This window comes from Rhinichthys klamathensis, unplaced genomic scaffold (assembly GCF_029890125.1).
Source record: "Rhinichthys klamathensis goyatoka isolate OS25496 unplaced genomic scaffold, OSU_Roscu_1.1 h1tg000183l_1, whole genome shotgun sequence".
Classification (NCBI taxonomy): domain Eukaryota; kingdom Metazoa; phylum Chordata; class Actinopteri; order Cypriniformes; family Leuciscidae; genus Rhinichthys; species Rhinichthys klamathensis.
Window position 1 is genome coordinate 509596 of NW_026606711.1, and position 16528 is coordinate 526123.

The 16528-nt window shown below is 35.1% G+C and overlaps 2 protein-coding genes across 2 annotated transcripts; one reads left to right on the plus strand and one right to left on the minus strand.

Annotated features, from left to right (window-relative positions):
• The first annotated feature begins 377 nt into the window (after window positions 1-377).
• LOC130094938 (histone H2A.V) lies at window positions 378-2141 on the plus strand. Its single transcript, XM_056261532.1, has 5 exons — window positions 378-523; window positions 1228-1305; window positions 1398-1511; window positions 1664-1793; window positions 1910-2141. The coding sequence occupies exons 1-5, from the start codon at window positions 521-523 to the stop codon at window positions 1969-1971; spliced, it is 387 nt and encodes a 128-aa protein (XP_056117507.1). The 5' UTR covers window positions 378-520; the 3' UTR covers window positions 1972-2141.
• Window positions 2142-3771: 1630 nt separating this feature from the next.
• Window positions 3772-6708, minus strand: ved (ventrally expressed dharma/bozozok antagonist). Its single transcript, XM_056261527.1, has 3 exons — window positions 6435-6708; window positions 5404-5660; window positions 3772-4336 (listed from the first exon to the last, which is right to left on the minus strand). Exons 1-3 carry the CDS (start codon window positions 6706-6708, stop codon window positions 3989-3991), a joined length of 879 nt encoding a protein of 292 aa, XP_056117502.1. The 3' UTR covers window positions 3772-3988.
• Window positions 6709-16528: the final 9820 nt, after the last annotated feature.

Genomic DNA, 16528 nt, shown 5'->3' on the forward strand with positions numbered 1-16528 from the left:
TATCACAGTGTCGTCAAAGTCAACAAAATGAAAGAAACTCACGAGGGCACTTTTACAGTTTTAGCCTTAGGGGTGTTGAGAAGGAGCTGATAAGAAAGAAGCCTTTACATAAAATAGCTAAAAGACAACACGTCCTCAATATTTATTTGTTTTGCATTGTAGCTTTGACAACACCATAGGCTACACTAGATATCAGACATGTTATTAGTCTATATATTTTATTGTGATTGAAACATTCCCAACACTTCAAAATAATAGTTTAATCGATTTTAATGTAATGAAAGATTACGGCGGCACGCATGCGCACAATACTAGTGCGCTGGTGGTCCGTGAAAAAAAAGAGAACTAAAAAACACCCACACAGTGAAACGCTCTGTGATTGGACGAAATCACCATTTCAAACCAAGACGGAGCTCGCTGATTGGTTATAACGCTGGACCGTGGCGCGCTATCGCTGAAGTGGGCATCATTGTGTTTTCCCTCCGTTTCAAGCGAAAAGAGAAGAAGCTCGTCTGACGATATGGTAAAATAAGTTTTTAATTGTCTAAATTCTCAAATAAATCTTAGCTCGGACCGATGTGTTCTGTATAAACCCTAATTGTGCAGTGCTTTAATTCTGTTCACGTGATGCCATTTCAATAAGCTCGTAGTGTTTGTGGGTTGCAGTGTTTTGGTAATAGTGCGCTGACCACGGGAAGAAAGTGAATTTGGTGTATTGTTCTTAAAAAGGAATCAAAAAGCCGGAAAATGCGTGTGTAAATGTAATATTTGGAATGCAGGACAAAGTTTCCTGGCTTTAAAATAAATTTAGCGCATAAAAACGCATTATGACTCTGGCTGGTGGGTTACCTATATGTTTAAGTTAGTAGAGTAACGTATGAGATAACGTAGTCAAATAAAAGTAAAACCTTAAAGGCATTTTCTTATGTTGTTTGCTGTATCTTGGTCAGATAAACTTAAAGAAGCTCAAGCTATTTTTTTAAGAACTCCGAGCAAAAATGATTAACTTTCTAGTCTTTTTTGTTTATTTTATCACTTCTTTCTTGAAAATGGCCTATAACAATACACATTGCCTACGTAACTAACAATGATTCCGATTCACCAGATGTTGCTACCTTTTTATTTGTTCTGAAGAAGACGTGCCTCATTTACATTGAGCACAATGTAATTTCAGTGAGCCTTGGTGGGACTTTTGAGTAATACGTACTTTTTCTTGTGCTTCCGCAGGCAGGAGGAAAGGCTGGAAAGGACAGCGGAAAAGCCAAGGCGAAAGCAATCTCCAGATCACAAAGAGCTGGTCTGCAAGTATGGATTCCTCTGCCAAAGAGAAAAAAAAATGGACTGATGTTACATTTAACTGTATGATTTTGACCGTTTCTTTGGTTTATGTGATTCAGTTCCCCGTAGGTCGTATCCACAGGCACCTGAAGACCCGAACTACCAGCCATGGTCGTGTTGGAGCCACAGCGGCCGTGTACAGCGCAGCTATCTTGGAGTACCTGACTGCTGAGGTAATGGTTTTATTTTACCACCGTTTGTTAAACAAGCCTGTTGGATGTCAAAGTGGCAGGTTGTTGGCTGGCTGTGATTTTTCTGTTATACATTAATCGTCTCTAGTGCATCTGTAAAGCAAATGCAAACCCAGTGATTGTCATATTGGCAGGTGTTGGAGTTGGCTGGAAATGCCTCCAAGGATCTGAAGGTGAAGCGTATCACTCCAAGGCATTTACAGCTGGCTATTCGTGGTGATGAGGAGTTGGACTCGCTTATCAAAGCTACCATTGCTGGCGGAGGTGAGTTTTATTTGCGTAATGTGATAAAAAAAAAAAAATGAACGCTGATGCTGTTATAGTTGTTAAACTGGCTCTGATATTATTTTAATTCCATCTGTTTTTGTCTTTCCCTAAAGGTGTGATTCCACACATCCACAAGTCCCTGATAGGAAAGAAGGGCCAGCAGAAAACTGTTTAAGATGGATTGATGTTCGACTCTGTCTTTGTATAGCAACAGCAATCAGCGTTGAGAAAGCAGTTGTTTTTGTTGTTTCCTCATTTGTTTGGTTATGTTTGGTAAGTGTAGTTTAACATAACAGAGGTTAGAGTTTGACGTACTGTATCCATGATTATAATGGGGGGGGGGGGGGGGGGAGGGGATGTTACGTGTTCTGGGGAAAAAGGAAAACTAATCCTGCCTTTTGTTTAGTTGGGTTTAGGGGTTGGGGTTTTCTGAGGTGTGGGTTTCATTTTTGGCTTTTTAAAGTCTGTTTTATACAATAAAATACTTTTTTTTTCTAAATGTTATGCATTTCTGTGATTTTCATTTAATGCATATTCCCAAGAAACTCCTTTCATTAGCTTTATGCTGTGCTAATTGCTGCAAGAGATATAGTGATAATTGAATCCTGATACCAAGGCTGCAAATAATCCTTTTATTTTAAAATGCACACATTCACTCTTTATGTCTAAAACGATGTTTCTTGTCTCCTTGCATTCAGTTATGAATTACATGATTTGTGGAAAATGATAGCATAAATAGTTCAGTAGTTTCAACTTTCCATCACATATTGTCGGTTGTTTTGTTTCTACAGTAAAACAGTTGTGTAATGTTAAATATTTAGCTACTTGCATCTTCCCATGCACTCTTTCACGATTAAAACTGAAGTGTTGCGTTGACTACTTCTGTAAATGGTGAGCCCTGTCTTCTTTGATTTGATTGGCCATCTCAATCATTTTGACATTGATGACTGCTGTTAGAACACTGAGGCAGACCAGCCTAAAAATGTAGGCTGATAATAGTCATCCTTGGATCTGACATAAGGGATGATGTGAATAAATGTATAGAAATATCTTTCCAGCTATATTCCCATTGTGTATATACTGTATCTTTTCAAACAAAAAGTACGTGGAAAATACCTCAGGGTGGGCTGTCAATTTTACTCTTAAAAATATATTTCAAATGAGCTCAGGTAAAAGTATTTTTTTTCAGGTAAAAGTTGATCCCCCCCCCCATTTTTATAGTTTTACATTTGACTAGTTGATAATCAGTTAAACGTTTCTTTAACTAGTTATTTAACAAAAGGTTGTAGCCATATATGTTGGACAGTAACATGTAACTTTAAAATGTGCTGTTGGATAGAGAAAAAACTGTTTAATTAGAGGAACTATTTGTCATAATGACATGATAAAATATATTATTTGTATTTTGATGGTATAATTATTATATCATAATAATTGTAAGGATTAAATGTTTAGTTTCAATTCGGTATAAATGATATCAACACTTGTGTTCAAAAGTTTGTGGAATGTTTTTAAAAGGAGTCCTTCTGCTCACCAAGGCTTTTATTAGATATAAAAAAATACAGTAAAATTTTGAAGTATTAGAATTTAAAATAACTTTTCTCTCTATGAAAACATTTTTAAATGTAATTTATTCCTGTGATCAAAGCTGAATTTTCAACATCATTACTCCAGTCTTCATTGACACATGATCCTTCAGAATTTGAAATAATTCTAATATGATGATTTGCTGCCCAAGAAACATTTCTGATTATTATCAATGTTAAAAACAGTTCTGCAGCTTAATATTTTTATGGAAACCGTGATGCATTTTTTTCAGGATTCTTTGATGAACCAAGTTCAAAAGAACAGCATTTAGTAAGTTGCAATAAAAATATATTTTGTTGCATCTTTGCTAAATAAAAGTATTAATTTCTTTTAAATAAAAGTTAATTAAGCACTTTGCACCCTTCGAAAGAAAACATAAGCGGTGTAGTCAAATAGAAAAAGATTTATTTATACACTCCTCTTGTACACATAGACATTTTTCAAGATTTACAAACATATTTAAATAATTCTTCAAAACAATACAAAAAAAAAAAAATCACATTTGTTATTGCACTTCACCCTGTATTCACAAATGCAAAGATGTAAACAAAGCCTTGACTAGCAGTAACAGACCGAAATGGCGGGTTTGCTGGCGGCCTCTCCTCTCACTGTGTGCTGTAGTAGTGAGAGTGGTACGGCGGGTACGGGGTCATCATGGAGGGGTTGCTGGGATGGACGGGAAGGCTCTGTATTTGGCTGTACTGATACAGGGCGTCCACGGGCAGGCTCGGCAGGCCTCCGGAGGTGGCAGGACCGTAGTGGAACCCGGAGCCGTACGGTGTCGCGCTCTCCTGGACCCCCGCGTAGAAGCTGGGATACGGAGCGGCTCGGAAACCGTGCAGGTCGGAGTAATGCATCATATGCGAGGCCACTTTAGCCTGGCATGCGTGAGCGAGGCTGTCCTGAACGGTCCGTTTCAGCTTCATGCGTCGGTTCTGGAACCAGTTTCTAATCTGATGGAGAGAAGCATAACGTAAGTTCATATTTTGCACATCAACAAGTTGAAGCACTTAAATCACATTATTGAAAATCAGTTTTTGTAGCATCTAATAAGGCCCAATTAGTTAATGTTAGCGAACTAACAAAGATAATTGTTCATCTTTGTTAATATATTAGTTAAATAAACACACAGCTGTTCATTGTTAGTTCATGTTAGCTCTGGTGCCAGGTGTTAGTTAGCTCTTAGTTAATAACAATACAGTTATGTTGTTTGTTCATGTTAGGGTACGTTTAGTACATGACAACGAGCTACTAAAACGAAAAAGTTTTTCCTTTGCGTTTTTTCAAATGACAACGTTGTCGAAACGAAGGATCCGCAAAAATGACTAAAAGGCTGTATTATGCATGGCAGGCCAGAAGATGGCGATGTCACTTTGTAAAGAAACACTACGTGGCTATAGACTGTAATACGCATGCGCACGGCGTCACCCTTTTCACAAATTCGCGTTTTTGTGGTTTACACAGAGGCGGATAGTGGTGGCGGATTTTTTGCTGAAAATGGTGACGTTTAAATGGCCCTTAAGTTCACAGTGCATAACAATACAACCTTTGATTTTAATAATACAGTTGTGAATGTTTAAATTAACATCAAAGGGGCCGTTTACACGACAGCGTTTTGAACTAAAAACAAAACTTTTTATGCATTTTGGCTGTACATTTATATGATAACGATGTTTTAGGAGCCTGCCCTGTGTAAACTACAAAAACAGGAATTTGTGGCACATATAGTGTTTCTTTACAGTGACATCACCATCTACTGGCCTGGCGTGCATAATACAGCGTTTTTAGTCATTTTTGTAGATCTGTGTGAAATGGGGATCATTTTTACAATGTTGTCGTCTGTACGCAAAACTTCTCAAAAAGGCAAAAGTCAAAGTTTTTTTACCACACCTACCCTGAGATTAATAAATGCTTAAGAAGTATTTTTCATTTTTAGTTCATGTTAACTAATGTAGTTAACTAATGTTAACAAATGTAACCTTTTTAACGGGTTACCAAAAAAAAAGAATCAACCTCATACCTGTTTATCAGACAGATTCAGTCTTTTGCAGAGCTCAGCTTTGTCCTGGGCTCCCAGATAAGCGTTCCTCTTGAAGGCTTTCTCCAGACTGTTGATCTGCTCGGCGGTGAACGCTGTTCGGGGTCTGCGGCCAGTAGAGGGAGATGCAGATGGAGCCGGTTCTTTGAGGGCCCCAGGTGAGAGAGAACGGCCCCCCTCGCTCTCGTACCCGGACGTCTCCTCCTCCTCCGTGCTGCTGCTGAAACCTGCCTCTGATGCTACGAGAAGACAAACACAGATTCATATACAGATCAAGATAGAGGTCAGGTCACAAAAAACAACTTTGCAAGAGGGAACGAAAAATTATACATGTGCATTTAAATTGGAAATGCTCAAATGAAAAATAAATCAAAGAAAATGTAGGGGGAAAAAATCACACAATTGGATTAACGTAGATTCTAAACTGTTAATTTGCTGTAAGCATTCAAATATATTTTTTAAATAAGAGAGTAACAAAATGACATGAAATGGCTTTATACTTTTTATTTTATTATTATAACAGCATTTTAATAGTACTTTTAACCATTGTTACCATGTTCAAGAATATTTCTACTTTTTAAACTAATTCAATACAAAAAACAAAAACAATAGTGTTTTAGAATTTTACATTAAATGATAATTTAAAATGTAAAATAACAGTTTTTATTTTAATATATTTTAAAATGTCTTTTATTCCTGTGTTTGGCAAAGCTTACTTTTTACTTTTACTTTTAACTATTGTAACTATAACATGATTCAGAAAACATGGAGAATCGTTACATCAAATAACAAGTTAATTAAATAAAAAATAAAATAAAATGTTAGTATTTTAGATCTGTATTTAAAATAACTGTTTTTCTATTTTAAAAAAAGCTTTACAATTTAAATTATAAATACCATTTTACTGTTAATTATATGAAAAACAATATAAAATAACAATTTTATATTTTTTACAGGATTTCATGAAAAAGTGCATAGAAGTATACTCTTGGATTATTGGAAAAGCATTTTACCGCGAGTGTGTTTCTGGATGATATTGTTGTCATTTGACTCGGTCTCTTGCGTAGGTGTACACAGCGAACTGTTTCCCGGCTGTGCTGGCTCCATACGTTTCTCCTGAGCCTCCGTGTTTTCCGGTCTCCATCTGCTGTAGAAGCCGGGAAGGCTCTCGGATGCCGTGCCAGAGGTGCTCGGGCCGTCCCAAGAGTTTGAGGGATGTGTGGATGGCGAGCTGCACAAGGCCTGGCTGCTCTGAGAAAGCCACTCGATGGAAAAATGCCCCTTCATCGCAGACAACGAATCCAAATCCAGCAAAGAAAAGACAAATATCCGGTATCAAACAAGGTCCTGAACGGAGAAGAACTTCTTCTTCTCTAGGGTGAGTTTCCAGAAGTGAAGTCCTGTGACTGAGCGAGTCAGGTCTGTGTTTGTGTTCTGATAAGCGTGGCTTTGGGTTCCCTGATCAACACCTCCAGCATGAGGCTCAAGTATTTATAGGGCTAATCCCAGCTCATTTACAATTCACTTGGCCCGGATCAAAGGAAACATCCTCCCCTGTCCTGATCTCCACCCCTTCAGTTTTCACAAGTGTGGTAATGAAGACGTCTCAATCGGCCTTGAGTGAACCCATTAACTCCTGGCACCAGTAAGTCTGGAGATGTAATCCCCTCCCTAAAACCATCTCTGATCCCGTCTCCTCGCTGAGGTGTGTGTGTGTGTGTGTGTGTTTGGGGGGGGATTTCATATGTCCACGCTAGAAGGAGTCTGATGGAGGAAGTTCAAGGTTAAAAACAGAGTCTGAGTCATCGAATTCATAACCAACAGCAATATTTGGTAATCTTAAAAGTGAAATAGTTTTAGTGCTTCATAGAAACCAATGAAAAGCTCTTCAAACTGATTGAAAAAGTATCATCGTATAATGTCCACAAAGATAAATCCACATAAAAACATAAAACTTTCTTTCTTTCTTTCTTTCTTTCTTTCTTTCTTTCTTTCTTTCTTTCTTTCTTTCTTTCTTTCTTTCTTTCTTTCTTTCTTTCAGAAATGATCAACAAATTGGGAAAAAACAACATCCAACAATGAAAATCCAGTTTGTTTTGTTTGTTTGTTTGTTCATTTATGTATTTATTTAACTTATTTTTTTAAAAACTTTGATTAAAGTTCTAAATCAGGTATTTGTTTAGGTTATTTGTCATTTATTTATTTAATTTCTAAATCAGTTTTTTTCCAGTTATGTATTTATTTATTTAATTCCTAAATCAGTTTTCATTTTCAGTTATGTATTTATTTATTTAATTCCTAAATCAGTTTTTTTTTTCAGTTATGTGTTATGTATTTATTTATTTAATTCCTAAATCAGTTTTTTTTGGGGGGGGGGGGTATGTGTAATTTGTGTATGTATTTATTTATTTCAGTTCTAAATCATTTATTTATTTGAGTTAAATCAGGTATTTTTTAGGTTATGTGTCATTTCATAGCAAGAAAAAATATATATTTCTAAATACATTTATTTATTTTTACTGCTTCAAAAATAGGCACAGATGTTTTTTTGTCTATAGAATAAAAATGATTGTGTCAAACTAGCTTGTTTGTTTATTTATTCATTGTTTGTTTGTCAGTTTCTCTGATAGAACAATAGAAGAAAACTTCAGTGAAACGTGTCTGTGACGAACACACACGCTCACACACACTTGATGTTGCTGTGAGTGTCTGCAAACGGCTCTTGTTTATTTAATTTCTAAATCATTGATTTATTTGAGTTAAATCAAGTATTTTTTAGGCTATGTGTCATTTATTAGTTTGTTTACAGTTCCAGCACAACAAAATGAAGCTGAAACATTTCATAGCAAGAAAAAATATATATTTCTAAATACATTTATTTATTTTTACTGCTTCAAAAATAAGCACAGATGTTTTTTTGTCTATAGAATAAAAATGATTGTGTCAAACTAGCTTGTTTGTTTATTTATTCATTGTTTGTCAGTTTCTCTGATAGAACAATAGGAGAAAACTTCAGTGAAATGTGTCTGTGACGAACACACACGCTCACACACACTTGATGTTGCTGTGAGTGTCTGCAAACGGCTCTTGTTTATCCCTCTTCAGCAGGTATTGCTATCAAAGCTTGCGGCTCTTGTGAAGTGGCAGGTAGAGGTTAATGGGCTGTTTTCGAAACACTACACGAGTTTGGAGACAGTAGTCTGCAGAGAACTACTGATGGAGATAACTGCCGGCCCTTGGATCTATTCACCCACCCAAACGGGATCATTACGCATAGTTGATCTGGTTTATCAGCTGCTTGCTGGAGATTAAGTTGATCAGTCCCACTATTGAAGAATACGTGATTTCAAAGCCCGCCAGACACTTTTGATTATCAGACGAGCAAATAAAACAGACTCAGATTGTCCCATTATTGTTTCTAAACAATAGGGATCTGAAGGGTTTGATCCCTTTTGGGCTCAATGAAGGAAAAAAACAGAAAGACGGCGCCAAGGGTGGAGATTTTATGCATACAAAGGTTCACTAGAAGATTTATTACCTGCAAGCTAGATGCTGGCAAATCTTTCAGTCATCTTTTTTTATTTGTTTGTTTATTTATTTATAAATTCCAAGTACTTTTCTAAGTTATTTGACATATAGTGTGGCTGTCTTGGTATTTGTTTATTTATTTATTTTTCTAAATCAGGTGTTTTTTAAGTTATTTCTTATATCTATAGGCCTATAGTGTGGCTGTCTTGGCATTATTTATTTATTTAATCATTTTTCTAAATCCTGTATTTTTAATTTTTTTCTTATTTGTCATATAGTGTGGCTGTCTTGATATTAATTAATTCTTTATTTTTCTAAATCGGGTAATTTTTTAGGTTATTTGTCATATAGTGTGGCTGTCTTGATATTTAGTTTTCTAAATCAGTTTTTTTTGTTATTTGTCATGTCGGTGTTTGTTTGTTGGATGGTTGATTGCCTTCATTTTATAAGGCCTATAGATTTATTTATTTTAAAACTGATGAAATGAAGTGGGTTTTTTGTCAGAATGTCTCTAAAGTTGTAGAATCGCAAAAAGAGTTTTATCATTTTCTAGAAGAATTATATTTTGCATTATAACTTTAATGTTTGGAAATATTTAAATTATGATTACAAATTATGAATGGAAGCAGCTCCTTTACAATGATGTAAAACAAAGTCAGAGAGATTATATAATGTTCATTCATCATCTCAACTAATCAAATAATGAGAATAAAATCATTCATCTGTCGATATTGTTCCCTCTTCAGCCCATTTAAAGGTTCAAAGGGCAGATCATTTGTTTACACTCTCTCATCATATCTTCATTTCTATCTGTCTCTCTCTTTCAGCGAGAGGCCAAACAAACACCCCGATCTCATTCCTCTCTTATCTGTCACTGATCTCTCTGTAATTGTATTGTAGGTTTCTATATTCCACTAGGATCAGTGTTAGGGGACGGTCCCGTCTCGTTTCCGCTGTCCCCGGGCCCTGATACGTGATAAACCCGGGGCTGACTTTGATGTGTGTGTGAGCAGAGAGGAATCAGACAGGAGCCTGTTTTTATGGATGACAGACGGGAGGGGTTGGAGACGGCAGGGCCACCTCTCATCTCACCAACACTATCATTAAAGCCAAGATTACAGTGTGAGACTTCTGTTATAATGTTCCTGAGCTGATAGCAATGTTTTTAGTACAATCATCAATATAGGGTGAATTCAGGTTGATCGGGACACTTTTGGCCATTGATATGAAAGGGAAAATGTGTCCCTATCAACCCAATTCACCTACTTGTGCTTTATAGAAACCAGAATCCAAAACACTGATCTGAAGATCCCATCATTTAACAGCAACAGCAGCTGAAGAACCATTTACAGCCAAACAAATGTTCTTTGTAAGAACATTTTCTTTTAAAAGAGTACGAGTTGCATGACTGAGTTCTAAACCAGGTCATTTATTAGATTATGCGTCATGCATTTATTTATATATTTAAGTTCCAAATCAGGTATTTATAATGTGTCATGCATTTATTTATCAATCTATTTATCTATTCAAGTTCCAAAGCAGGTATTTTTGAAGTTTTGTGTCATTTATTTATTAAAGTTCCAAAGCCGGTATTTTTAAGTTTTGTGTCATTTATTTATTTATTTATTTATTAAAGTTCCAAAAAATCTATTTTTTTAAAGTTTTGTGTCATTTATTTACTAAAATTCCAAAGCATGTATTTTTAAGTTTTGTGTCATTTATTTATTAAAGTTCCAAAGCAGGTATTTTTAAGTTTTGTGTCATTTATTTATTTATTAAAGTTCCAAAGCATGTATTTTTTAAGTTTTGTGTCATTTATTTATTAAAGTTCCAAAGCATCTATATTTTAAGTTTTGTGTCATTTATTTATTAAAGTTCCAAAGCATGTATTTTTTACGTTTTGTGTCATTTATTTATTAAAGTTCCAAAACCGGTATTTTTAAGTTTTGTGTCATTTAATTATTTATTTATTAAAGTTCCAAAGCATGTATTTTTTTTAAAAGTTTTGTGTCATTTATTTATTAAAGTTCCAAAGCAGGTATTTTTAAGTTTTGTGTCATTTATTTATTTATTAAAGTTCCAAAGCATGTATTTTTTAAGTTTTGTGTCATTTATTTATTTATCTATTAAAGTTCCAAAGCAGGTATTTTTTTTTAGCTTATGTGTCATTCTTTTACATTTATTTTCTAAATCTGGTATTCTTGAGGTTATGTGTCATTTACATTTACATTTATTAATTTAGCTGACGCTTTTATCCAAAGTGACTTACAATTGCTATGTATGTCAGAGGTCGCACACCTCTAGAGCAACTAGGGGTTAAGTGTCTTGCTCAGGCATTGGCATTTAAGTTCTGAATCAGGTATTATTTTTAGGTCATGTGTCATTTATGTATATGTACTAAATCTGGTATTCTTTAGGTTTTGTGTCAGCATTTATTTATATAGAAAGTTATCTGAATGATTTCAGCAGTCTCTCCTCTCTTAATAAAACATTTCTTTGACAAATAATTCTTTAGTTTTAAAGCAGTTTTATTGGCTTTTTATGTTCATTTCTTGTACTCACTAGTATCAGTCTGATTAGGCTCATGTTGGATACTGACAGCATTTTCTATAGATGGATATGTTTTGATCATCAAGTTAAGATGCTCAGCCCTTAACACTGTTGTGTTCTCATATGATGAGTCCAGTTAAAGGCATTATGTGTGCTGGGTGTGTTGTGAGTGAGTGAGCTGAAGTGCTGCTACAGACGGCAGTCTCTCAGAGTAATGGCCCCCGGCGGTGAGGGCCTTTGATTGTCCTCATTGAGCCTCTTTCATCTCTAATAGGGCTGTTTGCTGCTCTGTTATGACTGCTCAGGTATTGTCCCTCTGCAGTGCTGCAGGGGCCCGAGGGTCAAACAACCAGCTGTGCAAAATCAACACCGGCACCATGAGCATCACAAGACTACAAAATAATCAGAACATCAACATTTAGACATGTTTTACCCTTATGCTGAGCACCCATTGACAGATTTGTGCACAATACTTCATTTAGAAGCATTATTCCCTACAACATGCTGATATTGATATCAACACAATAACATTTATATAAAATAAATACATTTATATAAACTGTATTTACTTTATATTTATAAAGTCCTGTTGCAGTCCTTTCATTTAAATGTAATATACATATAAACAAAATAAAATACAATAGTGCTATTTTAGTATAATTGCTTTTTATATATAAATGCTGACAGTATCCAATTTGATAGCAATAATTAAGAGAAATAAATAGTTTAAATAAATCAGTTACTGTAAAAAATCAATAAATAAAAGCATGACAAAAAATAACCTAAAAAAATACCTGATTTAGTATATATTAGTGCCGTCAAATCGATTAATTGCATCTAACAGAAAAGTTTGTTTATATAATATGTGTATATATAGATTATTGTATATACACAGTGCTTAGCATATGTGAAGACACCCATGCTAAAGTGGACTAAAAAGAGGAATAAAAAATCATCTTTTGGAAATTGATCTTAATGCCTTAATTAAAAAAAAAAATTAGGAAAAATACAACCTTTAAGGACACCAATTTTCTTTGTGAATGAATAATGTATCGTAAATAAATAAATGTTCTTCCGTAAAATACAGGGTGCGTAAGTCAGGACACCCCAATGTTAAATTACCATAGAGGCGGGCAGATTTTTATTTTTAAAGGCCCGTTATATAATGGATCCAGGACACTATGCATCCTGATGAAGTTCCCTTGGCCTTTGGAATTGAAATATCCCACATCATCCTTCACCATACCGAGAGATCGGCATGGTTTTATTTCAGCTAGCCTAATAGCTGGTTTGATTTGCATTGAGAGATGATCTTATGGAAATTACCCCATGCTAATCTCTATGTGATGATGTGGGGCTATTTTAATTCCAAAGGCCATTCATGAATTTTTATTCCTCTTTTTAGTCAACTTTAGCATGGGTGTTCACTTATGCTAAGCACTGTGTGTGTGTAAATGTATATATATATACATTATATACACAAAAACTTGTATGTTAGATGCAATAAATATATATATATATATATATGATACATTACTTGTGTGTGTATATAGTAAAATTTTCCTTAAAAGCAAATATTAAAAAGTGTTAAGACAGTGAACTGCATAGGCCCAAATGGCTTGCACATTATATACATTATATAATGTGTATAATATAATAAAGTTTCTAAATATCATGCTAAAAACTGAATTTTACTCAAATCTTAATACATAGCAAATTTGCTCTCTTCATTATGTTGAGAATATTTGTTAAATACCTTGCTCTTCTTTTAGTGTGCCAATATCAGCTGGAATTATTTCGACATTCCTATGATATTGTATGTTACGTATCAATTATCACATTAGAACTTCAAATTGTGATTGTGCAATGTTTGACCACTTTAACACGGTCTCGTGATAGTGTGTTCTGGTCTCGTTTGTTATGCAGGGAATGTCCATGAAAGTCACTAATCCGGTTAATCCCATCAACCCTGATTGCAACACATCCAGTAATCCCTCATTGACTCCAATCAGAGGAATCCCCCTCAAAGAAGGACCCGAGGAACCGGCCCGGTCGGAAAAGCAGGTCTGTGATTATGTTCGAGCTCAGACCGAGCGCCAGAGCCCCGTCTCCTCCAGAGATCTGCTCCTCACGGAGACCAGAGGTGTCCCGGACGCTCCGGCGGCCCATTCAGAGCACTTTTGTTTCACACCTGGAAACGGGGAGGGGAAGTGTGAAGGAGGCATTAAGCCCTATTGAGCATAACTGCCGAAACCCACCCACCCCGTCTCTTACGACACACATCACTGAAGAGCCGGGGCCAGATCACCATGTTTGTGAATGCTTTCACATCATGGACACTTGACTGAAAGGAGCGTCCTCGCCGAGAAAGACAAGGGAGGAGGGAACGCTACATTTGGGCCTTTCCTTTTCCTGTTAAGAGTGTAATGTAAAGGCTGATGTGAGGTGTGAGCCTAGACATGCCCTTTGAAGTTAAAATGACATTTAGAGGTCAATTATGTTGTTAGCAGAAGGTGTCTGCCGGTTTCAAACCGCCATAAAATACAACTTAAAGGTAGATAAAATGAGACACGCCGGTTTATGTCCTGTCAAACCTGAAGACACGCCACTTTAAAGAGCCTGCAAACCAACAGCCATCAGAGATAAAACAATATAGTGCTTCACACTGTCCATTACTGTATTATACACTTTCGTGACATATGGGACATCAAAACAAAATGTCATAAAAAAGACTATAGCCTAAGATTATGAGATGACACTCAACATTGGTAGATTCAAAAGGCAAAACAACTGACAGATTATCATTTTCATACATCATAATATTTACACTGTACTCTGGGGGTTTTATAAACTGTACTGGAGCATTACCATAGCATCTTGTCTAAAAGGCATCATATTAAAGGGATAATTCACCCAAAAATGAAAATGATGTCATCATTTACTCATCCACAACTGTTCCAAACCCGTATGAGTTTCTTTCCTCTGTTGAACACAAAAGAAGATATTTTGAAGAATGGTGGTAACCAGACAGTTGACGGTAGCCATTGACTTTCATAGTAAAAAGGAAAAACAGTTTATTAACTGTAATGGTTATTCTTCTTCAAAATATCTTATTTTGTGTTCAGCAGAAGAAAGAAACTCATACGGGTTTGGAACAACTTGAGGGTGAGTAAATGATGACAGAATTTCCATTATTGCGTGAACTATCCCTTTAAGAAAAAGTTAAATACCTTGAGTGAGAAATCGTATTGGGAAAGAGAAAAATACAGGTCAGATAGATCAACGTTAATCATTTATCTCAGAGAAAAGGGTTTCCACACCAGTTGCATTAAAATTATTATTACAATTATTATTATTGACTTGTGACTATTTTGTGTTTTCAAATAAGCAGATTATTAATTTGAATATAGGCTACTGTAAGCACTGCAGCTTTCTTCTTATTTACTATATCTACCATGTCTCCATAATATTTAACTGCACTCAAGGTAAATGTATTGTAAAATCATGGATTAATTCCCTCATGGCACATTTGGTTATTTTGTAAAGGCTAAATAAATGCTGCTGCCATTAACACTGAAAGAAAGGAGACACGCAGAGGTGAATTTATACTTGAAAGATCCCCCGCAGAGACAGAGACATCTGTTTATATACTGGAGGAGACACGAGACAAAACACGTCTCCTTTCACCTGACTTTAGCTGTTAAAACCCCAACATTTCCTCTTCGAAATTAATCAGATGATCAGTATGTATTAAAATACAGTACATATACAATACTGTTGGGGGTTTTGAAAGAAGTCGTTTATCCTCACCAAGGCTTCATTTATTTGATCAAAAATACAGTAAAAAGAGTAATATTGTGAAATATTATTACAATTTAAAATAACTCTTTTATATTAGAATATATTTTAAAATATAATTTATTCCTATGTTTTAAAGCTGAATTTTCAGCATCATTACTCCAGTCTTCAGTGTCACATGATCCTTCAGAAATCTTTATTTTGATCAATTTAATGCATCCTTGCTGAATAAAAGTATACATTCCTTATTAAAAAAATCTTACTGGCCCCAAACTTTTCAAACAGTACTATTTCAAAACTGAAATATAGTGTATTCTTTTAAAAGAAACACTATCTACTATGCATTGACAGAAGGAAGAGGTTAATTGATAAAAATAGACCTCTTTTATACGGTTTAACAGCTGTTTTTACTGTTTGTCAACCGATAATTATGAAAACATTTCAGAACTTATACAGGCACTATTGAACTCTGGTGAGTTTTAAAGTTGACCTCATTTCACGTAAATTGTACTTACATTTTTTTTTGTCACAAATAGAAATGTTAGCATGTTTTATAAATATCCTTCCTTTAAGTAGGTTGCAATGCCAGAAAAACAAAATGGCTGCTGAATTTAATGTGCGTTTATTTTTTTAGTGCTGTAGTCCGTTTTCCCCCAGTGTTCGAGAAAATGTTTTAAAATATATAATGAGCATGTAAAGAAGTTTGGCGGTTGGGAAAAGCGGGTCAAAATGAACCAGGTGCACAAAAAGGAGGTTAGAATAATGTCAGGCATCATCTAACCACAAACACATCTGCATATATGATGAGTACATGCATCAAATATCCTCACTGACAAAGCTGAGAGCCTCCATACATCTCCGTAAATGTCAGTAGAACATTTATAGGTTTAGTATATGCAACTTTATCAAAATTAAAGTATATATAAATTGTAGAAAATCACACCAGCAGCTAAGACGATAAAATCAAGTTAGCCCCAATGGTCATTTATCCAAAGACAACGTCAAATTAAATAATATATACTGACACATTTTCAGTTCTAATTAAAATTTAATTTAATTAAAAAGTATAAAATAAGAACAACATCTTAAAAACATTCAAGTGTCTGATAAAAGAACTACTTTTTATCATTACTGTACCTTATTTACAAAGAACCACGTTAAAACCTTAAACTATAGTGCAAAACACAGAGAAAACTGATCAGATTATAGCAGATATCCGATGCTGGCAAAA

What these genes read in the sequence shown, in the direction of transcription:
- LOC130094938 (XM_056261532.1), top strand. An exon ending in CACAAAGAGCTGGTCTGCAA is followed by an intron (nt 1,306 to 1,397) that starts GTATGGATTCCT and finishes TATGTGATTCAG; the next exon opens with TTCCCCGTAGGTCGTATCCA. An exon ending in TGGAGTACCTGACTGCTGAG is followed by an intron (nt 1,512 to 1,663) that starts GTAATGGTTTTA and finishes TCATATTGGCAG; the next exon opens with GTGTTGGAGTTGGCTGGAAA.
- ved (XM_056261527.1), bottom strand. Translation starts at nt 6,708, where the DNA reads ATGAAGGGGCATTTTTCCATCGAGTGGCTTTCTCAGAGCAGCCAGGCC. An exon ending in CATCCAGAAACACACTCGCG is followed by an intron (nt 5,661 to 6,434) that starts GTAAAATGCTTT and finishes GTCTTCTCGTAG; the next exon opens with CATCAGAGGCAGGTTTCAGC. An exon ending in TGAATCTGTCTGATAAACAG is followed by an intron (nt 4,337 to 5,403) that starts GTATGAGGTTGA and finishes TCTCTCCATCAG; the next exon opens with ATTAGAAACTGGTTCCAGAA.